Source organism: Lagopus leucura, unplaced genomic scaffold (genome assembly GCF_019238085.1).
Source record: "Lagopus leucura isolate 7727_CA_CO unplaced genomic scaffold, USGS_WTPT01 Super-Scaffold_1, whole genome shotgun sequence".
NCBI lineage: Eukaryota > Metazoa > Chordata > Aves > Galliformes > Phasianidae > Lagopus > Lagopus leucura.
This window is the reverse complement of record NW_024962250.1, coordinates 33240652-33265672: the sequence shown is the minus strand read 5'-3', so window position 1 is coordinate 33265672 and position 25021 is coordinate 33240652. Positions and strand designations below refer to the sequence as shown.

The 25021-nt window shown below is 45.9% G+C and overlaps 2 protein-coding genes across 2 annotated transcripts in view; one reads left to right on the top strand and one right to left on the bottom strand.

Moving 5' to 3' along the window:
* LOC122175562 (exocyst complex component 3-like protein) overlaps positions 1 to 11164 on the top strand; it is a 55886-nt gene extending 44722 nt beyond the window's left edge. Inside the window, exon 16 of the transcript XR_006177499.1 lies at positions 9907 to 11164. The gene's annotated coding sequence lies outside the window, so the exon portion shown is untranslated. The remainder of the gene's footprint in view (positions 1 to 9906) is intronic.
* On the bottom strand, positions 7054 to 23437 carry TNFAIP2 (TNF alpha induced protein 2). Its single transcript, XM_042863232.1, has 12 exons — positions 23389 to 23437; positions 17549 to 17894; positions 14785 to 15412; positions 14066 to 14180; positions 12546 to 12671; positions 12193 to 12293; positions 12008 to 12106; positions 11751 to 11874; positions 11077 to 11199; positions 10353 to 10508; positions 9531 to 9652; positions 7054 to 9037 (listed from the first exon to the last, which is right to left on the bottom strand). Exons 2-12 carry the CDS (start codon positions 17880 to 17882, stop codon positions 8896 to 8898), a joined length of 2070 nt encoding a protein of 689 aa, XP_042719166.1. The 5' UTR covers positions 17883 to 17894; positions 23389 to 23437; the 3' UTR covers positions 7054 to 8895.
* Positions 23438 to 25021: the final 1584 nt, after the last annotated feature.

The following is a 25021-nucleotide window of genomic DNA, read 5'->3' as shown; positions in this document are numbered from 1 at the left end:
GCAATATGGGCTGCGTTGTGTCAACTCAGTAAGTTTTTGACTGTTCAGGGCTGATTTCTTTTTTCTTAGCTGGTGATAGCTGAATGGGACATGAGATGGCTGAAAGTTCTCTTGCCAGTACTTTACTGTAATGAGGGAAAAATTAAAGCAAACAAACACAAAGCAATTCAAACACAATTCAGCTGTGTGGAGGCAGGCCAATAAAAATAAGCTCTGATGTCCTAATTTTTTGCTAGCTGCCGGCTGACCCCATGGATGCACACTGCATGCCAGCAGGATGGTGGCATGGGAAATCTGTGTGCCACTCTGTGCTGATGCACAATTGTCAGCTTCAATCCACTTAAAAAGTGGGGTTCTCCAGGCACTGAGCCAGCCTTGTGCACGGCCACCTCTTCCACAAAAAGTTGCAGACCTGTGTTGAGCAACAAGGGAGAAAGAGGACAGAGGAAATATGAGATGGAGGACTCGCAGGCTATGTGCGTTCCTGGGCTGATGAAATTGCCATCTGCCTTGCATCTGTGCTCTGGCACTTTTCATACAGTTCGTGGCAGAGGTGGCTGCAATCAGTCCTCAGCTCTCAGGGACAAAGAGCTGGTTTTGGTACTTGATTTCCCATTAAATACCCCGCACTCTGTCAGAAAGAATGGAGCAGTGCTCCATGCAGTGGTTGGATGCTGCTGCACCACGTTCCCTCAGACCAACATCATGTTTCCCCGGTATCTGTCTTCAGTACAGTTTGGTGCAAATGTCACTGTCTTGTTCGATGCAAATATTGGCACAGGCTACCCAGAGAGGTGATGGAATCACTGTCCCTGGAGGTGTTTGAGAACTGTGAAGACAAGGCATGGAGGGACGAGGTTAGTGGGTATAGTGGGGGTGGGTTGAGGTTGGTCCAGATAATCTTAGTGATCTCTTCTAACCTTAATGATTCTGGAAGTGTCCTCTTGCTTGATGGCCTCACAGCTCAGTGCCATCCTGCCTGGTGCAAGTCAGCAGCGCTACTTTCCCATGGCACTGGCTTTGTGCAATGCCTGTTAGTGATTTGCTGTTTTGTAGTCATCTCCCCCTCCTTCCTGCTCTTCCCTTTACTGATCTGATTTACACACGTTGTGTATGGGCATGTATTTGTCTGCAGGAAATAAAAAGTTGTGTTTGATGGCATTCATTCACAGCACTTCTTGCACTCAGATGGATGAAGGAATGACCACGAAGGAGGAGCAGACACAGACTGAGCAGCAAAGCCTCTGCAAAGCAAGAATGCCTCACCCTGAATTCAGCTGCTCACATCAAGAAGTCTGGCCATGCAGCTTGGAAAGGGCCTCTTTTTGGGAAGTTGTGGCTAATTCTTTACTTTTATTTTTTTTTTACTATGAGAGTGGAAAAGTGCTGGAACAGGCTGCCCAGTGAGGTTGTGGGTGCCCCATCTCTAGAGGTGTTCTAGGCCAGATTGGATGGGGCCCTGGGCTGCCTGGTCTGGTATTAAATGGGGAGGTTGGTGGCCCTGCATGTGGCAGGGGGTTGGAGATTCATGATCCTTGAGGTCCCTTCCAGCCCTGGCCATTCTGTGATGCTGTGTAATTGCAGGGATGAGTTTAGGACAGGATGCTTGTGTGTAGGACTGCTCTTGCAGACCAGCCAAGGTGCATCTGTGCAGAGCTGGGTCCCTTTTGTGGGGCCAGAGTATTCCTAACCAGGCTGTGTGTCTGCTGAGCTAAGCTTTAGCTTGACACATGCTGCTTTACCTCTGAAGGCATTTTGACCTCAGATGGCACAGAAGTTTCACAGATTAAGAAATCCTGGCTGCTAAGTATGTGGGGTTTTTTTTTTCTTTTTTTTCTTTTTTTTCCCCTCCCTGTGATCTCTGCCTCAGGTTGTGGAAATACTAAAACGCTCCTTGGCATGGTTGGTGCTGTATTCCCTGTTCCCCAGGGGAAGAGGAATGATCCGTTCTGCTCAATTTTTTCTGAGTGAGAAGTGAAACTGCATTAAGAACTGCTGACCACGTGGAAACGTGGCACTCAGCCAGCTGAACCTCTGCAAGGTATCATTTGTCAGCAATGGTGCTAGAGCTTTTAGCAATGGCTGCTCTGCCTCCAGATCAATGGAAAACAAGCATTTGCCTTGATTTCATCGCATCACTACCCAATAGAGAGGTGGTGGTAGTGAGCCAGTTGTGGTCTGACCATGTGGGTCATCTCTTGGGCTTTCTATCACAGCTGTGACATCCCTTCTGCACCCAAGTGTGTGCTCCTGGCTCCTGTTGTCAACCATGGAACCCCTGGTGTCCTTGCTCAGGCTGTGCCCACATACGGGCTTGCTGGTGGAGCTGTCTGGAAAAATGAAACCCCAAACTCCAACAGCTCTGTGCAGCTCGTTGCTTAGCTCCAAGACCAGCCACACTGACCTCTGGGGGCTGATGTTCAGCCTTGGCCTTTCAGGCATACTCTGATATATTTGTTCTTGTCTTACAAAAAGCTTCAGAAGTCAAGGAATTCAGGACTTTGGATGTCCTAAATTCCAGTCCTGAATACAGGAAGTAGAGGTAAGACTGTAAAATTGTATCATATTTTCTGGTTATTAAATTCACTTGTACATTAAGTGAGAATTATATAACTGGAACACTGAGGTTTCTGAAGGCTCACAAGCCTGGAGTAAAAAGGAGTCTGCACTGTTTCTTCCATGATGTGACAAAGCTCCTGTAGCACTGTGAACATGCACAGTCCCTGATGTATTAATCAAAGGCAAAGTAAACAGGAGAAATAATGACCAGGACCCACAGTGGGAGCCAGTGCATGCACCATGGCAGAGCATGGGAAGAGGAAGGAGGTCTCACTTCAACTTGACTATATCGAATCCCAGATGCTGTGACTTGGACAAACAAAATACACTGTAGCATCTTTCCATGGAGGAAAAAATGTTCAATGTCTAGAGAAGTGTTCTTTGAAGGTCTGAAACTGGACAAAAGACTAGATATGGAGTGTAAGAGGGGGTACTGTGTACAAGTGTAATTCAAGGATGGTAGACTAAGAAATTACATAAATATCAAGTATTACTTCTCTTACTTAAAACCTATAGGTTTTATTGCCTCCATTTCTGTCTTGAAAGCATCCCCATTAAGGATTTTTTTTCCCTGTATGCAAAGGGATGTAAACAGATTGCAGAAATCTGCTATGTGTTGATTTTCCTAATGCTAATTTGCCTATTAGCATGGAAGCATTGCTTGCATACTACTGAAAGCAGAAATTTGTTTTTCAAGTCAGCCTATATAGAAATGTATGAAAATAGGAGATTAATGTCATTTTAGATAATGAACTGAAGTTTGTGGTAGTGAGTTGCTCATGTGAGATAGTAGAAACTTACACTGGAAAGAAGTACTCAGTCAGAAACAGTGCAATTTCATGCAGAATTAATTGATTGGGTTACATGGGGAGATGGGCTGTGTCCCTTGCCCACAGGGACATGGAGACTGAAGTTCAGAGGGAGGTGGAAGGTGGAGACTATTTTTTTTTTTTCTGTAAATTGTGGTTTCTACCCAAAAAAAGTTGGCTTCAGACATTGTTCTGGATGACAGATGAATCTTGTCTGTCTTTAAAAGCTCCTATTGATTTTGTGCTGTACATGCTGATCTGACAAAATGTTCCCCAAGTAAATGCAATCTGAGCTCCTCAAGAGAGGCTTCTGAGAGAAATCAAATCAAACAAAATTGGAACTTGGGCAGTCCCTGCATTCCCCTGTAATACCTCTGTCTTTATGGTATTATAATGGATCAGAAGGAGATCCTGAGCTGGAAAGTTAAACAAAGACCAACAAAAGACTTTTGAGTGCAGCTATGTGCACTGCAGGTACTTGGAGTCTGCTCTCTCATCCTCACTGTATTTCTGCAGCCTTGTTTCTCTAGGGCACCTCCAATGTTTTCCTTACTGCGGTACAGCAAAGGTTATCTGGATTACTGTTTGTGCCAGGCAGGATTAACAGAGTTACCCAAAAGAGTAACTTTGGTTGTCTTTTCTCTAGAAGAGTGGCAATGCTTTGGCACAGGCTGCCTGGGGAGGTGGATTCACCATTTTTGGAGGTGTTTGAGAACCATGGAGATGTGGCACTGAGGGATGTGATCAGTAGATGTATTGAGATGTGTTGGTACTAAAGGATCCCAAGGTCATTTCCAACCTTTACGGTTCTGTGATTCTGTGTGATCTTCAAAAGCTGCTAAGGTCCCTCTAGGAGCAGGTCTAACCTACCCAGAGCATTCAGGAGTTACACTTGTTTGATTTCCTTCCCTCTCTTCCCCCTTCCCCCATCCCTTTTTCTGTGACTCTTATGGCTCTCTTTGCTCCAGTGAGTGAAATCACAGTGCCAGTCTGTGGATCCTGCCTCTCTTGAATTACCCTGAACCCTGTGGTCCTTTGGAAGTGGAGCGGGTGCCCCTTACAGAGCATCCTGCAATGCTTCCAGAAAACTGCCTGTATTGGGTAGGGCAGCCATGCACTTTCATCATCTCCAGATGACATTCCCTTCACATCTGCCTCCTCTCCAAGGGATGTCAAGGCCAGTGTGTGGTACAGTAGTGCCTGCAGGACCTCGTCTCAAGCAGGGGAAAAGCAGGAACCTTCTGCATTGAATGCAGTGAAACACTCGTGTCACTGCCCAAATGCTCAACATAGCAAGTGGTAAACTACAACCAATGTTTGTGGGTCTGGATAGCCTCATGCAGGGTACCAAGGGGCAGCATGTATGATTGGGGTTTGGACCGTGCCAAGGACAAGGAATCTGCTGTGCAGATAGGTGAAGATGATATAACCTACCATGCTTCTTGTGGCTGTGGTGTAGGATAGAGGGGATGGTAGTAAAGCCAAAGACCAGAAACTTCATTAAGTAGGATGTAGCACTATTACCTTTGTCCCAATAGTTTATCTAATCTGTACTCTTGGTTGAGCACTGAGGCTGTGCTGCTCTTGCCAGTTGGGCTTAAGGGTTGGCCTCCAGCCTTTGGGGCAGGGCTTGAGAGCTCTTGAAGGCTCCAGGACCAATATTGTTCTACCCAAGAAGTTGTTATTGCTTCCTCCCTTTCAGAGTTCATCTCTCCCCGTCACAGCTGTTCTGATGTTAATGAATACTTTTGAGAGCTCAGCTTTTCTGCTAAATGATAAGTTTTCTTCTATTAGTCCACTAGGAGAGTTATTGCAATTCAAGAGCTCTGTTCTGTTTGGGTGAAAATGACTTTGAGGAATGCACTGCTATTTATCTTCCTCAATGATGGCCTTTCTGGGTGCTCAGTGTGCCCTGTTGTGTCCCATCTGCTGAACAAGGAGTTGAAGTGTAATGGGATCACAGCCCAAGGCCACAACTGAGTGGTATTTGGAGGGGAGCTGGCATGAACTTCAGAGAGTCATGAAGAGGTGAAAGAAGTAAATGGAAATCTCTAAGAGGACAAGAGCAGAAGAGAGATAAAAAATGGGTTTATAGGAAAAGCTTTAAGCTGGTCAGTTCAAATGGGTTTTTTAAATTCGATTTCTAGAGGAGCAAGCCCTGTGTAGCAAACACAAATGGTGTCCATCAGCAAGAACACTCACGTCACAATAGCGTATTGCCTAAGAAAATGCAATCAGCCCTCCTCCACTAAGTGCACCCGGGCATCCTGATATGCAGCTGTTGTAGTGCATGCACTCTGATTTTCCTGCAGGTGAGGTGTGCTGCTTTCCTAGCTGTGTGGATTTGCAGCTTTGCTAAAGAGGAAATCTGTGGTTGCTGCAGTGCTGAGTAATTCCTAAATCCCTTGATGTAAGCTGCCCTGTATTCATGTGGCTACAGAGGATCTAGTTTGTATTTTTAAGATACCAGTGTGGGTGATGCAGCCACATCCTCTTTTAAGTTGTGCAGGAAGGCAGCAATTACTCCTGTGGATTTCAACCCAAAGTGTGACAGTGCTTTGTGCAAGTGGGGTTTTGCTGGTGTCACACCCAGGCTGCCAGCATCCAACCTGCTCCCCAGACCATAGAATCAAACATAGCTTCATGGAATATCCCGAGCTGGAAGGGACCCATAGGATCACTGAGTCCAACTCTTGACTGATGTCCTTTCTCAGCCATGCTCATTCCTAGTTAATACTTGCTAAACTAAATGCAAGCTGGTTTTATTTGTATCACCTTGCCTTTTTTTCCCCCTTTAAAGTGGGGTCAAAAGCAGTATCAACAGAAGCTGCATGATAAAATCCAGACACCCTGGCCATGGACAATTTTATTTAATTAGTTTGTAGGAGTGCTATTTGTTAGTATTAATCTACCATTGTCATCAGAAGACATTTGTGTGAACTTCTGCAAGTACCTGGCCATGTGTAATATGCCACACATGAATAAATGCCACTGTAAATGTTGAGTCATTTGGGAAGGTAAATAAATTGGCTTCCTGGGCTCTGAAAGCCAAAGCTTTTATAGCAGGATGAAGAGAATTGCACGACATGGTTCCATACAGCTTATAAAATGTGTATGAAAGCCATTTTGTCCTACCCATCCTAATTATGATGTATAAATAGACTCACTCTTAGAGCATTGAGTTAGTTGGAATCTTTTTTTTTTTCTTTTTTATAGGCCAATGTAATCACTTATATGATGCTTTTCTCTAGGCCCTTAACAGATCTCCAAATCAAAATGTAATTATTTATAGCAATAACATGACCTTTCACTCAACTGAGAAAGAAAACATTGCACAATAGGTGACATTTGTCACGAGTGCTCAGTGCTGGTAGAAGTAATTTTAACATTTGACTATAAATTGTATTTGGGGTAAGAGTTCAACTCATGTGAAGCAAGTGTTGAGTTTACATGTACAAGAGTTTGTCAGTGAGTGAAGTTATGGAAGGAGAGCCGTGCACTACCCCTGGCTGCAGATAGAAACATAAGTGCTCTTTCATACGAAATATAAATAGCAAGTGCTAAAAGAGCAGACCTGGGCCAGCAGTGCCAGCTGGGGCCGAACTCTGCCTTCCCTACATATCTGTTGCTAACAGGAGCAGAAAACTGAGATGGAGGAACAGGAGCAGACAGGAGAAGATGCATCTCAAATACAAATCTTTTTATTATTTGACATTGAGGCTGGTAGCACATCAAAGCTGATCTTTTGGACATTGTTTTATTAGATGCCACAGACTCAGTATGCAGAATCATTAAGGCTGGGAGAGACTACTATGATCATCTACTCCAACTGTTGACCATCACCACCACATCCACCAAACTGTGCTCGTAACTGTCACATCATATGGCAGTTCTGGCTCTGGGGAGCATGGAGAGCAGGGCTATGGGACCAATAAGCACTCTCCATGCCTGGCAGCAGTGGCCATGACCACTGGAGAAGGCTGGGAGCAGTAGCTGTGTTGTCCTTTGGAGGAGTAGGTGGGACTATATGTGGCAGCACAGCAAACAACAGCCAGAGACAGAATAAATGAGTCAGTTTCCTAGCATGTTTGAATACTGTTTAAATATAAACACTGAAAATGAATATCTCTAACTGAGAAAAAAATAAAATTGGATGCAAAAATACACCAATAGTATGTTGCATATGCATATAAATACATTGTATGGTCTGCAGAGTCATTATGTCTTCCTTCCGGACTGACTTTCTACAGGCTGACACAGAAGTTGAAATAAAAGAAAATTGAAGGGAAAGGTTTTCAAGCAAACGCGGTGTTGTTTTGGCAAGGGATTCATTTCCCAGAAAAATGAGTTGTAAAAACAATGCATAGTTTCAAAATAGACCCATTTGTGTTTTCACATCTAATCTACCCTACAATGCGAGGGGAAAGAGCAAGGGAGGAAATGGTGATGCAAAGAGGGAGCTCAAGATATTTTAATGGCATTTGAGACCAGCTCCACCACCCATTCAAAGCCCATGCTGTTAACAGGGTCAGGAATCCTTTCCTCCAGAGGGAGGGCTTAAGAAATAACTAATGTGCTTTAACTACCAGATTTATTGCAGTGCACTGTTTCAACCTAAGCCCTGTTAGTGGGGTGGGGATGTGCTGAAAGGAGTAACTGTAGCGGGGAAGAAGACTGCCAGGTGCTCCCACCTCACAGAGGTGAAGGAAGCACTGCCTAGACCACCACTGTGAGGGTAGTCATGGCTCTGGGGGCTGATATGGAAACCCCAAAGCCCCTGGATAACATTGTTCAAAGGGCCAGAGCATGCAGTTGGGGCCACCCCAAACCACTGGGGGTGCTGCAGCATGGTGGGAGGCAGGAATCAGTTGCAAGATGGTTGAGGTTGGAAGGGACCTATGGCTTCATCTGATCCAATCTTCTGCTCAAGCAGGAACACCTACAGCAAGTGGTCCAGGACAATCCAGATGGCTTTTGACTGTCTCCAGAAGGGAGACTCCACAGCAGGAGTTCCAGAATGCATGAGCATGTCTTATCCTGACCCCAAATCTCCCACCAGTCTAACACAGCTGTCTCTGAGTGGCTCAGAGATCTACAGATAGAGAGCAAGCACTCTCACGAGACTTTCTCAAAAATCTCTGCTTTCTGGCTTCAATTTTTCTTTTCTTCTTTTTCCTTAGCAGACAAAAAGCTTCATAAGAGGTATCTGCTTGGTCTGGGGAATCAGTGACATGACTTCACAGCACCCGGTGAGGTAGACAAAGCTCAGAGCACCAGGGCAGTGATGTGATGACATCAAGAAGACCATGGAGGGAGCCATGTCTGGTGCAAGGAGCATCTCTGGTCCTTTTGCAGGCACAGTCCTTCCATGGGCATCCCTTTCTCATGGCCACGCATGGTGAATGGTGATTCCCACAGGGACACTGAGTACCAGACTGGGACAGAGTATTTTCCGTAGGAAAAGGTGGCAGTGCTGTGCACTGCTGCGGGGGACAGTCTTGGCTTCAACCACACAGGGTGCACTGGCCTAGGACACGTTAACGCTGGAGAAGAGTGGAGTGCTGGGCAGTGCGGATGCTGTGCCATCTGCCAGGTAGCCCAGGATGCTTTTGAGTTCTCCACGTGACAAATTAGCTTTGATGTGCAGGAATGCTTCCAAGTGTCTTTTGCTGCAAAAGAGAAATGTCAGATGTCAGCTCATCTGCACCAGCCTGTAGAGCTGGGCAGTCCCCAGGTGGTACCAGCATCGAGCAATTCTACACAGGACACAGCACCTCAGGGGAGGTGTGAGGAGTCCCCAAGGCAAAGGAGAAGATCTGGCATATTTATATATTCCGAGTTACTGCCTTTCTTAATAGATTCCTTTTTTGTCCAACGGCACTGAGTGGCCATGAACTGACTGCAGCCTTCACCTGCTCTGTCCTGGACAAGTTCAGATTTTTCTAAGTTCTGGTTATGGAATATCTAGGGAAAACACAGCTCAGGCTGTGTGCAAAGAGATATCCAGCTAACTGGGCACCATTTACCCTCTTGATTTTTTTATCTGACAGAAGTCAGCACTGCCCAAGGTGTATGAGCCTCACCCATGCTAATATGTGGCTACTTCATGGCTCAGTTAAAATTCCACATGTGTATCTGCAAATCTCTTTCAGCTTCTCTTACCGGATATCTGGGTATGCCGTGGCGAGTGTCGCAACTTCAATTTTAATAGCGCCTGTATCTTGAAGCCGGATTATTTCAGCCAGTTTGGGGAGTACTGAATTCAGCCAGGTGGCTTTAGACCCCTGTGGAAAAGGAAGTGTTCAGACCCTGGCACAGCCCTTCCTCCCACTTCTCCAGTCGCCACCAAACCCTTCTCCTGGCACCTCAGATGAACTTGTGCTCTGGTTTCTAGCTGCTCAGTTCCCCAAGGCATACCCCAAGGGTGCTTGGTCTCCTGCCCATGCTGAGTGCTGTTGAGACTTGCTCTATCTCCTCTCAAACATGGGTGGGGTGATAGAGATGGGGCTTGATTTGTATTTCCTTTTCTTTTTTCTAGAGATATGGAAGGATGGAGGTGATCTCAGAAGACAGAGAGGGAAGTTGTGGCCATGCAGAAACACAGCAGTGAAAGCCAGAGCATCCTGGGAGAAGCCCTTGGCAGAAGCCCCCTGACTGCCCTTGCTAGCCCCAAAGGCACAGAAGCAAAGGGAAATCAGGCTCCATGCAAGTTGTACTGCAACGAGAGCAATGCCGTGCTTAGCTTAGCCTCCTGCCCCTACTGATACAAATCTGCAAAGGAAACAACTGATTACAAGACAAAGGAGGCTGAAATCATTGCTCTGTCTGGGAAGGGCAGGGTGGCACTTGCAAAGCTCTCTCTGCCCAAGGCTTTTCCAGAAAGTTAAGCTGTGCTGGAAAGGTCAATGAGGGACCACAAAAAGAGCATTCTCCTGTTTCTCAGTGTGCTCTACACTGACATGGATGAGGTGAATGTTCACGTACATTGCTGGTGCAGAAGGCTTCCAGGTCAGCAGCATTCTTGGAGATGCTTTGGGCCAGGTTTTGCTGCTGCGTTGGGCTTTTCATGCTGACCTTCTTCTTCAACAGCCTCACGATGTAATCTTTCACCAAACGGACATGGATCTTCTCAATGACAGACTGTTGGGAAGGAGAGCGGGATCATCCATCTGTCATTTGCTTGGCATTGAGGGACCTGGTTAGCGGGTGAGGTGGGAACGGGCTGATAATTGGACTGGAAGGTCTCAGTGGTCTTTTACAACTTTAATGATTCGATGATGTATGTGGATGAAGGACAAAGACGCCTCAAGTGCTACGAAGCCTGTCCCCCCAAGCGTCCACTGCTGTTCAAACATGAGGGGCCACACTGACTGCCAACCTCCCTGCAACCTGCAAAATGACATCCTAGATACCGAGAATTTCTTTGTACTTTAATTAATGAGGTGTGGGAACTTCTGAAAGTTGCTTCCTTCTGGGAAGACTTCAATGCTTAGAAAACATCTCCAAGTGTTAGATAAGAGGTAGCGGTACTCCAGAGAAACAGGAACTCGCCCCCCTCCTCCTGTTCCTCTCTCTAATACACAAAACTTCATAATTTTGTTTTAACTACTAAAAAGACAAAGGCAGGAAATCAAAGATTTTTTATATGGTAAGTTTCACATATACTGAAGCATGAGCATGTGGTTGTGCCTGTTTCTCTTTGACTTACATGGTAAAAAGGGTCCTTCAGCGTCCGTAACTCTGAAATATGATTGCTGGTCGTTTTAATGATCTCATTCATAATTTCATTGCTGCATTCCCACTTATTTTCTGTAAATTTCTTATAAATTGGCTGAAAAATAAAGGAAAAACTACTTAGTTTCTATGCATGTTCAGACTCTCCCCCTACAGCACTTCTCTTGGATGCGATCAGCACTTTGCACTTCCCATGCATAGCTGTGCCTACACACTTTGCCTGGAGTTTGAAGACATCAGCTCAGGTTTTCTGGCAGAGCTGATGCTGAGAAACAACCTGGCTAAGATCCCTTCTGAAGAGGGGTGTTTTTAGCAGGGAGTATCAGTGCTACCGGACTTTATTGAAGGTGGTCCAATTTTTTAGGTCAAATTCTTTTCAATGCTCATTCTAGTCCCAAATTAACTAATGGTACTCACTGATGATGCGGTGCTGAGGGACATGGCTTAGTGGGCATGGTGGGGATGGGTTGGACTTGATGATCTCAGAGGTCTTTTCCAACCTTAATGGTTCTGTGATAATTTCTATGAATGTCACCATGTTTGAGTCATGGATTTGGGTGGCCGATAGTGCAGTGCCCTCGTGTCACCGCTGCTGTCCCACCTGGTGGAACTAGTGCATGGAACAGTGAGTGTGGGCTGCGTGCATACCTTCAGCTGGGCAAAGAGCTGCTGAAGCAGGACATCCTCACTGCTGATCTCAATGTCCCTAAGGGTGCTAAGTATCCTCTCTTTGTTGTCATCCTTTTCTGCTATGTTCTTCTCTGTGTAGTCTCTGAAAGGAAATATTGCCAAGGTCAGAATAACCTGTCCCCAAAGAGAGGTTCCCAAGCTTTCCTCTGTCTACTCTGGGGCATCTTCCCTTTATCTCACTATTTCCCACTGTTGGCAGTGAAAGGAACTCTTACCTAAAATTGCAGCAGTTGTTAATATTTGCAATCAGAACAGGTCTGTAGTGTCTGTGCTTCTTGCCCTTCTCCTTGAAGTCTTCAAAAGCATCCTTGTAGCTAGAGGGGAGATGGGAAGACAGGCAGATGAGTGATGGCACCAGGACACTCGGGAAGCACTGCTGCCCTCTGGGGCCTTACCACACCTTCTCAGGAAGGCAGCCAACTCTGTCGACAGTCGGCATGACAGCTCCTCACCCAGTACAGCATTGATGTCCCTGGCTCTCATCTGGCTGTTGTAGACACTCTAGCAAACAAAGCAAAAAAAGAAGAATTGTAGGCAAAGAAAATCCATAAAACACCTGAGAAAGTGGGGAAGGAGTTTTTTTTTCTCTCCTTTTTGCCTTTTTCTGGTGTGGACTGTCCCAGCACCTGTCACACCAGTAGTATGGGTTTGGACTCTCTCATGCCACCCACTTGTGCTATGGCCCTATACATGCAACTTGGCCTTTTGTCTTCCTGCACTGACTACAGTTAGTCTCAGATCTTAAGTACAAACCTGGATAACAATTATTGCTAGTAGTTCACTCTGAAAATGTCCATTGAGTTTCTCTGGTTCTTTGTCTTCTTTCCATCTTTGGATTTCCTTTTCTAAGCATTTGCTCAGCACATTTTTGATGGTAGCCTTCAGAGAACAAAGAACAACAGCATTTACCACAAAATAGATACCACAGTTGCTGCCCTCTGCAAGGGTAGTTTTCTTTACCCAGCTACCCATTGGTTTAGCAGTTTTCGTCTACCATGGCTGAGAAATAAAGGCTCTTTGTTATGAGACACCCTACCCACAGCTTCCCAGCAGCAAGGACACCCTCTCGCAACATTCCCCCGCTCAGTAAAGACTGAAATATTTCAGGGGAAGAATGAGAGGCCCTGGCACTGCTGCCCAGAGAGCTGTGGATTCCCCGTTCCCAGAGGTGCTCAAAGCCAGGTTGGATGGGGCCCTGGGCAGCCAGATCTGGTGGGGGGCAAGCAGCCCATGGCAGGGGGTTGGAGCTGGATGGGCTTTAAGGTCCCTTCCAACCTAAGCTGTTCTATGATTCTATGAAGGTCATGACCCACCACCCCAATATGTCAGCACTAGGTAGGAAGGGCACAGGCAAGTATACATGCCAAAATTTCAGTTTCCCCAGAGATGTGTTACATGTAACCTGTAACACTCAGTGCTACCTACTGAGCTCATTTTGCAATCCTTTATCATAAGCACTCCTCATGTCTTACCAAACCTGGAGTGAATCAAGATGTCCCACGCTTCCCCTGAACGGACCCTTCTGCGTGCTTGCTGTGCAGCACAGCTGCTGTGCAATAGCTGGCACCCACCTCTGCTCACTGCCCCATTTGTGCATGTCACAGCCCATCTGCAATCCATTGTGAACTGCAGCAAAACCGGCCAAAAGTGTGTAACTTCTCATTTTCCAGGAACTCCAGCCCAAAGTGCCAAAAGCATTAAGCTATGCGAGGGATGTGAAAGTTGCTCTTTATGTCCATTAAGGAGCAAGCGATCCAAATATCGGAGCAACTGTTGTTTCCTGCAGACCGTGTGATTCTCCATCAAGGAGGCAGATTTTCCCAGACCGGACCTGTGTGCTTTGTGCTCACCCAAGTTCTGGCACGGCTGCAGAAGCCAGAAATAGGGCTGGGAGGATCACCTGCATGCAAGACTGTAAGCTCCTCCTTAGGATGATTTAGCAGACAACTGGAAAGTTACCAGCAAAGCCCTGCTATTGAACTTCTTCCCACCTCCCTAGCACCAGTTTTACAAGAACAGAGCAGTAATTTTTGGCCAGCTCCCAGGGCAAAGAGACGGGCAAGCCAGGAGGTAGTGGAAAGTTTACTCTTAAAGTCCCATCCAGAAGCAGCCCACCTACAAGGAGAAAAAAAAACCAAAAAACTTTCCTGCTTCTTCTTCTCTTTTGGAGGGTGTGTGGTTTATGGGAAGAGGTGGGAAGTGGGTACTTAGGATAAGTCAGAGCTCCTCCCTATACGCAGCATGTAATGAGAAGGAAATGAGCAGATTCTCACCTCTTCACTCTCAAGGTATTTCTTTTCGAGCTCTTTGCTCAGACTTAAAGGCAAAAGGCTTCCAAGCTCAAGTTTTTCCAGCTCCTCTGCTAAAACATGATCTTTTCTCATATCTCTGGAATGAAAAAGCCAAACGATCACATTTTCCAAGACCAGCATAATTCAAGACAGCTGCTGATGCAAATTGCTAACACTTCTTGAGGATACCAGTGAGAAACCAGATGTAAATGCATCCTGTCCTTAGCACGGGCCACTGCACTGTCTTGAGGATAGGGTCTCCTGAGCAACAGTACAAATGAGTTTGGGGATACAGCCTCTCTCCATGCATACAGCAAGCTATCTAATGAAAGAATTACGTTGGGTAATCCCTGGGCAACATCCTTCATGCCCAGAATGCTCAGGTTTTCCTATTTACTGGCTACCTTCTGCTCCAGGCTAGACTCTGGCTAGAGTTCCCAGATTTTCCAAGAATGAGATGAGGGCCACAAGCAAAGCTCTATATATCTGTGTGGACATCCACTGCCTGTGTGGTCTACTGACAATTGGTTACACCCTAGCAGCCCTGAGGATGTGCCTTCAGGTTATTCAGGCTAGCACAATGTCATTGACTCCAAAACCTAACCATGGGTTGGACTGCATCAAAGCAACACCAATCCATGAATCAAGCAAATGTCTGTTTTTTGGCAGCCAGAGAACCTGTTGGTGAAAGAGTCACTTACTTTGGGTAAATGTTGTGCACCCAAGAGAGGAGAAGGTAAACATCCTTGTCATCCAGCTGAGACTCAGCAGCTTTCTTTGCCAGAGAGGTAAAATGGTGGTGATAGAGCTCTGCATATGTGCGGAACACATCAAACTCAGGGGGATAAAGCTGTTTAATGTACTGTGCCACTACCATCAAATCTTCTTTCATTGTCTTCCCCATGTGCAGGAGGTTTTGGCCAACTGCAGAGAGGTTCTCAGTTCTAGGAGTATGACTCGTGTCTTTCATTCGAGTATCTACTGACTCCTTTACTGTGGCTATCCAAAGATCTTTCCATTTTCTAGGCCTAAATTGCATGTTTTGTTCAGGCAGATTTTCTGACATGCAGTTCTGGTCTTCTTTCTCCTGTTCTTTCAGTGCATCTACAGCCTGCTGCAGCAGTTCTGGGTTTGTTCTTGCTAGAAGCACAGAGTCTTTCAAGACACTGAAGACTCTGTGTTTCAGGACATCGCAGATGGACTCGATGTCTTGCTGGGTGATGGTCAGTCCTTCCACACTTTTGCCAGACACATTCTTCTCCAGGGCAATCAGATGCTGGACAGCATCACAGAGCTTCTGCTTTTCCACGAGATCCATGACTTGTTTGACTGAGGAGAAAAGAACAGCCTTTCTTTACCCAACAGCAAAAATCTTCATTCCTGTTTTGTATAAAAACCGTGGCTTTCAAATACCATTTTTAAAATGTTCCCATTTGTATAATGCTAAGTCTTGGGCTCCTTTACCACACATAAATTCTTTCTTGATTTAAAGATTAGGTTATTCCTAGTCTCCTGGTGAGTGGGCATAATGCTAATCTGAATGCTCATCCCTGCTCTGTTACATATCAGCAGATGTTCATGTGCTACCTGTGATTTTTTTCCTGAATTTAGAATTGTGATTTTGTTGTTGTTTCTTGTTTGCTTGGGTTGCTAAGCAAGGGTCTGAGAGTCTCTAAAATTTTTTAATAGCCCTGAGGATATGCTGTGAGTTTCCCAAGAAACAAAAAGAATCAGGGAGCAAAAACTGTATATATAAGTATGTAACTGTTCCTCTGAAAGGAGCCGAAGCAGAGGAATAGGCACAAAGCAACATGCCCTGGCACTAGAGCTGCCATCTGCATCTCAGTCAAAGGGCCCATTCAAGATGGTATGTTTTCCTGCACCATGTGGTTATTTGGCTCCAGGATTGGCCATGCAGACCAATGGACTATTGGGGGTTGGGGTTCAAAGCAAGGAAGTCAGAGCAAAGCAGCTAAAATGTCTGCCATGTGGATGCCCAATCTTGAAAGTAAAGTCAAATTCCTATGGGTTTTTTAAGAGTAATTTTGGCACAGAAGTCCGTTTTATGGGGTTATATATTCTAATTAAAGAAATAGCTGATTAGGGCTGATAAACTGTGCAGCACAATGCTGAAGTTGTGAGCACAATTTAAAAATCAGCCTTATCTTTTTTTAGGTATTATATCTGTGATATTAGGGCAAAAAATTAGGGCAAAAAACGCAAATATTCAGCATCATCTTGAAGACAACTGGATTGGAACAAAATGTGAATTAACAAACCTAAAACTTTAAAATTTGCTAAACGTAATAAAGCAAAGAGCAAGATGGCATAACTGCACAGAGAACAAGAAAAGATGCAAAGGTTTCTGAGGGTGGCAGCAATGTTGGGGATTAAATAAAAAGCAGCCCCCAAATCTGAGTAAATACTTTACCCCAATAGCACACAACAGTCTAAAGGGATATGAAAGGAATAAATCTATCAAAACAACCTGATAAAATCTGAAACTGCTAGAGAAGGAGTCTGATAACATACAGTTCTCCCAAAATGACGAAAGAAATCGCACTTTTATTTCAAGTCCGGAGCTGTCAAAGTGAAGAGGATATTTTGCTTAAGCAGGAAGTAACCTTCAGAAAGAATGAGCTGAGGGAGAAGTCCATCCAATTCATCCCCATTAATGTGACCTCAAGCAGGAAGCGAGGCTTTAGAAAAAGTATAGATGGAAAGATGTAGTTAAATAGGAAGTGCTAGAGGAAATACCATGTGGGTTTTCCAGAAATAGGCTGGATGACACATTTAGCAGGTGAGATAAATACAGTTAAGCTATCCTGTCTGAACTGCCACCAGTTGCTCGATATGGTGTAATCTGGGAAATGATGAAACTGGAAAAGTTATATCCCAAAATAAGTTCTCTTAGACACACAAGGATTTTACTGAAAACTCTGGGTGGAGAAGGCTTATGTTATTCATGAATCTCATCTCACTTAATGTTCTGCTTAGTGACTTTACACAAAAGCTGGGAGTGCCCAATCGACATCTGCTGATTACACAAAGGCATTATCGAAACTGAGGGCTGGGTGCATGATACAGGAACAACGGGATTACTTCTACAGTTGATGGGCAGAAACTCAATAGCATGAAGAATAAGGCACAAATCTAATAGAACATAAGTTGCTTAGCAACAAATAGGATTTTCTGCTGCAAGCTGGATGTGCATCATCCTGAAATAAAGGAGGAAGAGAGATGTCTGGAGAATTAATAAATTGCTGCTGTGGGATGACGGTAAAAATGCCAGGCTTGATCTCAGGATGTATCTGGTGTGGGATTTCCTGTAAAACAGGAAAATGGTAATGTATTGTTCCAGGTATTAGTGGTAACTCAGCTGGAGTAATTTCTGCAGATATAATTGATTTATTTCAAAAGAGGGCATTGGAAATGGGGCAATGCAGAGGCGAGGTGAGCACTTACCGCTGGGCGGCCTGGGTTTCCTCATTTTCTTAAGTGCAGTCGTAAGTATCCCCTTTATTCCTTTCTTTCCCTTCTCTGGGCTCTCCCCAGCAGAGGCACAGCTCCCGTTGCTGGTGATGGAAGATGCCCGCGAGGTTCTGCACGCTGCCTCTGGCCTTTCACTCATTTTTTCCTGGTCCTTGGACCAAACCTCGTCTCCAGAAGTACAGCTAGGGATGTGCTCAGCTACTGAGGCCAAAGGATTTTCCAGCTGCCCATTTACATCACTGCAACCTGCTGTTCCATTGCGTATTCCAATGGGATCACTTTGGAAAAAAGGTAACATTTTCATCATTTTCCTTCTAACCTGTAAATTCAGAAAAAAACAAAAACAAAAAAACCAAAAACCAAATAGTCAGGTTGTAACAGTTTGCGTAAAAACTGCCACAGCACAATGTGATATACTACCATCAAAAGAAAAGCATGTCTGTAATAAGCCCTCTCTACACAGAATCATAGAATGGCTTTGGTTGGAAGGGACCTCAAGGATCATGAAACTCTAAACCCCTGCCACAGGCAGGGCCACCAGCCTCCATATCTAACACTATAGCAGGCTGCCCAGGGCCCCATCCAACCTGGCCTTGAACACCTCCAGGGACGGAGCATCCACAGCCTCTCTGGGCAGCTGTTCCAGCACCTCACCACTCTCTTTGTGACGAACTTCTCCCTGATATCCAACCTAAATCTTCCCTCCTTCAACTTAAAACCATTTCCCCTTGTCCTGTCCTTGTAAAGCGTTGGGCCATGAGGTAGGGTGGGACAAGTGTCCTGCAGCTGTTCAAAGCAACTTACATCCCCCTTACTTTCATATAGAGTCTGGACTGATTCCAGCCTTTCCTGGGAACTGTTTTTTGCCAGTCCCTGCTCATCCAGCTGCCTATCAGCTTGTGAAAACACCCACAAAGCAACTTGCACATCTTGAAACACAGAGTTGCAGCATGAGCCGTGGTTAAAGCAGAAAGAAATCATGGGTGGAGTGGATTTCTCGCCACATCATTAGGGACTAATTGAACCTGGGCTTAACAAAGCTGCTGGCAGCCAACAGGGTGGCTGCACGGTCCTCTCCTGGCTCAGGGGACACAGGAACATGGCAGCAGGATTGGGGTGGCTGACATTCTCCTGTCACAGTCCCACTCCACCACCAAGATCATGAATGCTCCTGCACTACAAATCATTAACAAGGCAATCTTCAAATACCCTTGCAAGTTTATGCTGCTGTTATGTATCATGCTGATATAAACAATGGTACTCATTTCTGGGCAAACCGGTTGGAAGTACGTGGCTTTTTTTGTTTTAATTGCAATTCCTCCTTAGTCTCCCCACAGGTTGGAGCACTTTGAAGCACCACATCAGAGGAAGCAAACAAGCGTGCATTGCTGCAATGCTTTTCTTCTCCCTGCTCTGCTGCTTGGTCACCTTCAGAGTCCATAAAGCTTCTAAAGCAAAGGCAGTACAAAGCTGAGAGCTCCTTTGGGAGGCAGAGGATGGAATGCAGGCATGCAGCTGGCTGGCTTTGCACTGAGCGCGTGCCCAGTGACCTTGGGTGCAGCACAATGCAACCCTGAGCTGCTGCTACAGCTAGGGACACCAGGTCCCTATTCCTTCCCTGTGGGAGGAAGGGAGAAAGAACTGCTGTGCTGCACTGGGGCTACTCCGCTCATGGTGTTCCATTAGAAAAAGGAAAAAAAAAAGCAGAAAATGGCTTTTTTTTTTTTTTAAATTCTAGTAGGAAAAAATCTAATGGTAACAAGTAGGGACATTTCTAATCATTGTTGCTAGCCCGCATTTCTCAATACTGTGTTGGAGTTGGACTAGATGATTTAAAGGTCCCTTCCAACTCAAACAACTGTATGATTCCATGATTTAAGTCAATTCTGCCAAATTCCATCCTTCCTGTTTTTGCAAGCACAGAAGTCAACTGATCCTTATCATCCCAAACAAAGCATTTTTTGTTTGTTTGTTTGTTTCTAAAAAAATAAGCCACTTCTCCCCTCTATGTGGCCAAAGGTGACTTTCAGGTAGCAGTCACTTCTGCCTTTTGTTTCAAGGAACAACAATGGAAAAAAAAAGGATTTCAGAATGGTTTTGCTGCTTCTTCAATAGGAAGAGGAATAAACATAATTTATCTTGAGAAATGCCGAAATAAGAATGTGCATGAAGGAGTCTGGGTGTGTTTTTTCAGCTTGAACTAATAAAAACCAAGGTAGCTAAGTATCTGAGGAAGGCTGTAAATGCAATAGCTCTTACACTTGACCAGATCGAGCACTCACCCAGACTTTATCAGTCTGGCACTTCTGTTTTGCATTTCTCTGTGCCTCTCCAGCAGTACTGCAATAAGATGAGAGGGAGTGGCCTCAAGTTGCATCAGGGGAAGTTCAGGTTGAATAGTAGGAAATATTTCTTCTCAGAATGAGTGGCAAGGCACTGGCACAGGCTGCCCAGGGGGGTGGTGGAGTCACTGTCCCTGGAGGTGTTCAAGAAGTGGAGAGATGTGGCACTGAGGGACGTGGGCAGTGGGCAGTACTGATGGTAGATGGACAGTTGGACTGGATCATCTTAGAGATCTTTTCCAACCTTAATGATTCTGTGATTCTATGATCCACTCTTGGCTGACATGGCAGAGCAGACACACTGCAGGCTCAGCCAAGGGCTATCTGTGCATACTCCTCTCTGCTCACCGTCCTGCTCAGAACTGCAGCTGGCTCCTAATCACTTCAGCAGTCACTTCCCAAGTGATCTGTCATTTCCCAAAGCAGGAAAAGAATCCATAATTGAGTTCTGAGAAATTTAATGATTTAAGATCATGTCTCTACATTGATCCCAAGTCATTATTACTGTTAATTTTCTATTTACTAATAACTTTTACTATCATCATCATCCTCATTATTGTTACGTGGCATGAGTCTCCAGCACAACACATTCAGTGTTACAGTTTCTAACCAGAAGAGCTGCACAACCCACACAGCATCCTCTGCTATCCCACACTGAGGGCTCGTGCCACTGGGATGATGATGGTGCTGACTGCCAACGTGGCTGGACTGGGACCAGCTGGGTGCTGAGCCACCATCTCCATAGATTCATAGAATTGCTTGGGTTGGAAGGGCCCCTGAAAGGTATCTAGTCCAACTCCTCCGCAATGAATGGGGACATCTACAGCTCCATCAGGTGCTCAGAGCCTTTACAGAAGCCATGTGTTTAGGATGAGCTCGTTGATGAGTGGTGGCAAAGATCTACTGATTTCTCTGTTCTGAATTTTTTGTTTGACTGCTTTTTCCTGAGCTGCTGCCAGTGTAACAGGCATTTGTTTGGACTTGCTGCCCTTTTCAGCCTCCTGATCACATTCTTGTCTGGTTTTACTGGAAAGCCCCCCTCTCCTACAGAAATTATTCAGCAAAGTTTGTTTCCTGTATTTCCATCAGCCATTCTTTCTGTCCCTTTTCCCTGTGGAAGTGGAAGAGAGGACAGCCTACATGAGAATATTGCAGTGGATCAGACCATTACTCAGACCATGCAGCAATACCTAAATAAGCTGCCAAGAAACCAATGCAAAGAGCCTACTGAGTCACCAGTTCCAACCTTTGCAAATTGAGAAGCCATCCTAAGAAGTGTTTCTCTTTTTCCTACCAATTTTTGTTGTCTGAATTGGTACTGAATAAATACACTGTGAAGCTGGGAGCTGGCACTTGGTTCTGCCTGAGAGATGCAATCCATTGATGAACCAGAACAGTACCACCAGGGGTAATGGTGATGAGGGACCCTAGGAAGCAGGAAAATGGCCCAGGCATCTCATCTGGCATGAGGTGCTTTAAATTGCCTCCAAACTACCTCCTGTCCAGGGAACAACACACAGAGAGCCACACAATGCCTCTGTCATTCTTAAATGAGGGTTTGGGTTCCCTAAAGTACACTAGCACAATTGGAAACAGTCCTGCAACCCTGTGTTGGGAGTGAAAAAATTTCAAGCAGCAAAAGATAAAATTTACACAGATATATTGGCACTGGGTAAATAGAAAAGGTAAAATGCAGTGTAATCAGCTCTTTTCACTTCTTGCTTTGGATGCAGGTAGTATCATTTTAAACTGCTGCTGAAAGGCAAACTAGATGTTGCTTTCCAGGATTTTGTTTTTCTATTGCTATTCCTGCTCTCAGGCTTAGAGCTTGCCAGGTTTGCTGGTAGGGATAAACAGACCAATAGGACACATGAATTCCAGTGGCCATTCCAGAGGTCCTGGAGCAATCTCTCTTACCATTGTTTTAAGACTCTTTGGCTTTCCAGGCTTCTTTTTATAGAAAGGGCACTGAAGCTTCAGCAAATTCAAACGATTTCTCCAAAGCTCTCTCTTCCCATTTCATCATCTCCATCAGAACTGGCAAGCCACAACGTCCCATAGTGGGAGCAGGCAGTTGGATATTTTGAAGAACAAATATTTTGAAGAAAAATTTTGAAGAATAAATATTTGCTCTTCAAAATATGAATATTTTCAGCTCTGAATGTGGACATGATGGCAAGTAACCATGGCTTCTACATCAGATCCAGCCACAGAAAGCCATATCTTTAAATTGTAGCAGTCTCAGGAAGAGGTCCTACACTGAGACACATGAGGACCCTAACCCTGAACCAGCCCTTACCTGGGGCTGAGAAGCTGATGCAGTGCATGTAGGGTGGTTGCCCAGGGAATTTCAGGCAGATTTCTCAGTGCGCTGGGGAAAGGTGGGTGCTAAGAGCAGTGGCACTTTTCTGGCTCACACTTCACAGAATCATTGAACGGCTTGTGTTGGATAGGCTGTTAAAGACCATCCACTCCCAATGCCCTGGCATGGGTAGGCCATCATCCATCAGCCCAGTTTGCCCAGGGCCCCATCCAACCTGTCCTTGAGCACCTCCAGGGATGGGGAACACATAGCTTTTCTGGGCAGGACTGCCAGGTCCTCACTACCTTCTGAATAGAGAATCTCCTCCAGAGATCTAACCTAAATCTCCTGTGTTTTACTTTGAAATCCTTCTGCTTTGTCCTATCAGTATATGCCCATATAAAAAGTTGGTCTCTCCCCTGTTTATATGCTCTCTTTAAGTACTGGAAGGTCACAGTGATGTCTCCTGCACAGTTACAAAGCCGTGAGCATGGCAATGCAGAAGTTTGTCAGCTCAACACCACGACCCTGGGCATGACAGCTGCCTGGGACAAAACTGTCCTGACACTGAAATCAGGCATTTCAGCACAGTTGTTTTGACTGAATCATAAATCCCTTATATTCCTGGAATCTGTGAGGAAACCACTTCCTTTTGAAGGAAACAAATGCAGGAGGGGGTGGGAAGTGCCACACTGAATCTGGATCCTGGTGCACAGTGGAGTTTGAGGATACTTTGGTGCCCAAGATCTATGTCTGGGTGTGTTAACAAGAGCCAGTGCTTACTGCCTGTACCTATGCTCTGACACCTCCGCAATGAGCAACAGCAGTCAGACACAACTGTCACGATGCTGTTGCCAGACATGCAGCCCTGTGGTCCCCTAGGATGCATCTGGAGCCATCGCCCTTCTGGCTGCTGCTGGAATAGCTGTTTTCTCTATCCTGGCCCTAACAAAGTAGGGCCACTTGGCCGGGGAGCCCCCCGAGCACTTTCTACCTAACTCCTCTGTCTCGAGTGCAACCAAGAGCCGTGTGCCCGCTAGTCCGGCAATCAGGCAGGAGAGGTGCGGGTCCCGTGGGAGAGGGGGGGGGGGGGGCGGGCAGTGAGAGCCCCGAGCTGCGGCGAAAGGACGGACAGACAATAAGACAGACAGTCGGACAGACGGACTTACCCTGCAGCAGCTCTCGGCAGCGGCACTGGCTGCGGGGCACCGGAGCAGCCCTACTATAAGGGGAGGGCACGGAGGCGGAGACCCGACCTCCCAGGGAGCCCGCTGCTTGGGAAACTCCGCCCGCGAGGGTTCAGCCTAGAGGGAAACGAGAAATCCCCTGAATGGGGAAGAAGTTCCAGTGGGAGGACGCAGTTAATTCGGGAAAGTGTTGGTAGCGTGTGCCCCAGCATCCTGACGGAGCGCTGAATGGGGCACAGGGGTTGTGTCCGTGATAACTGCTTGGCAATATGCTTAAGTAGTGCCAGGAAGGTTCAGGTGGAATACTAAGACAAATCTTTTCTCTGAAAGAGTGGTGAGGCGTTGGTACAGGCTGTCCAGGGAGGTGGTGGAGTCACCATCCCCGGAGGTGTTCAAGAACTGTGGAGATGTGGCACTGAGGGACGTGGTCAGTGGGCATGGCGACAGGCTGGGAGTTGGACTGGGTGATCTTAGTGGTCTTTTCCAGCCTTAATGATCCTGGAGAGCTGGGATGAAGCAGCTGCTCTGTGAGTGGAAAATCAAAATGTGGTGGTCTTGCAATGCCTGACCTCACTGCTGGATTACTGAAGAAATTTCTCTCTCCTCCTGAGAAGCAGGCAGCAGGACCAGCACCTGGTTGTTGTACCTGAGATGATTTCTGCTTTCTATCTGATAGCTGTGGTCTAATTAAAATGCCAAAAATGAAACAGACACTTAAAGCTTATTGTAAACCAAGAGCTTGTATAGTGCTGCTGGTGTTTTCCCCTTGGTGTGCCTGGCTGCTGCCATGCATACATAGCACTACGTGGTGGCCTGGCTGTGGTGGGCAATGGAAGCCCATCATGGGGGTTCCTCTGGTGGCAGATGTAGTCTGGGGCTGAACTCTGTGCTGGAAGGAAGCTCTGGGCTGAGTGGGGAATGGTGTTGGAGAGCAACTCCTTCTGGTCGGTGCCACTTAGGTATCTTGCTCCCTGTGCCTGTTGCTTTCATCTCTGGGAGTGTCTGCACAAAAGGACCATAGGAAAATGGAAAAAGAAAAAAAAAAAAAAAAAATAATCCACCTCCACAATGTCTGCCAAAGAGGAAATAGAAGGGCTGTCCCAGTTGACAAATCCATGATCTCCCGTCACTGGGAAACACTGATTCATCTCAGGTCAGGCTGAGGGCTGCACTGGGCAGAGGGTTCCCCCCTGGGACTCCTTCAAGCTGGGTCCCCTGCTTGGCAGTGTCATTGCCATGGGATCAAAATGCAGGGTGTCATGTTAGCCTAAAAATCATTGGGAAGATGAAACGGAGCAAGATTTGCTGTCTGCAGGCAGAGGATGCTCTTCTGAATGTCATCCTTCAGCTGCCATATTTACACGGAACAGATCCATCTCTGCACTGGTCCACAGAATCGTTGCACTGCTTGTCTGTGTGTCTGATTTCTCAGACAGGCATCTTGCGGTGACTTATGTGATATTTAGAGGCTAACCAAGCTACAAATATTTTAGTACAGCATGGGAATTTTTCCATGTTCTATAACTACTCAGAATGCAATGCGTAGGGCTACACTGATGTTCACAGAATCATAGAATGGCCTGGGTTGAAAAGGACCACAATGATCATCTAGTTT

Coding starts and splice junctions, on each gene's coding strand:
- TNFAIP2 (XM_042863232.1), bottom strand. CDS start 17,882: ATGATGAAAATGTTACCTTTTTTCCAAAGTGATCCCATTGGAATACGC. Junction 14,181..14,784: donor GTGCACAACATTTACCCAAA/GTAAGTGACTCT, acceptor TTTTCATTCCAG/AGATATGAGAAAAGATCATG. Junction 9,038..9,530: donor ACGGCATACCCAGATATCCG/GTAAGAGAAGCT, acceptor TCTCTTTTGCAG/CAAAAGACACTTGGAAGCAT.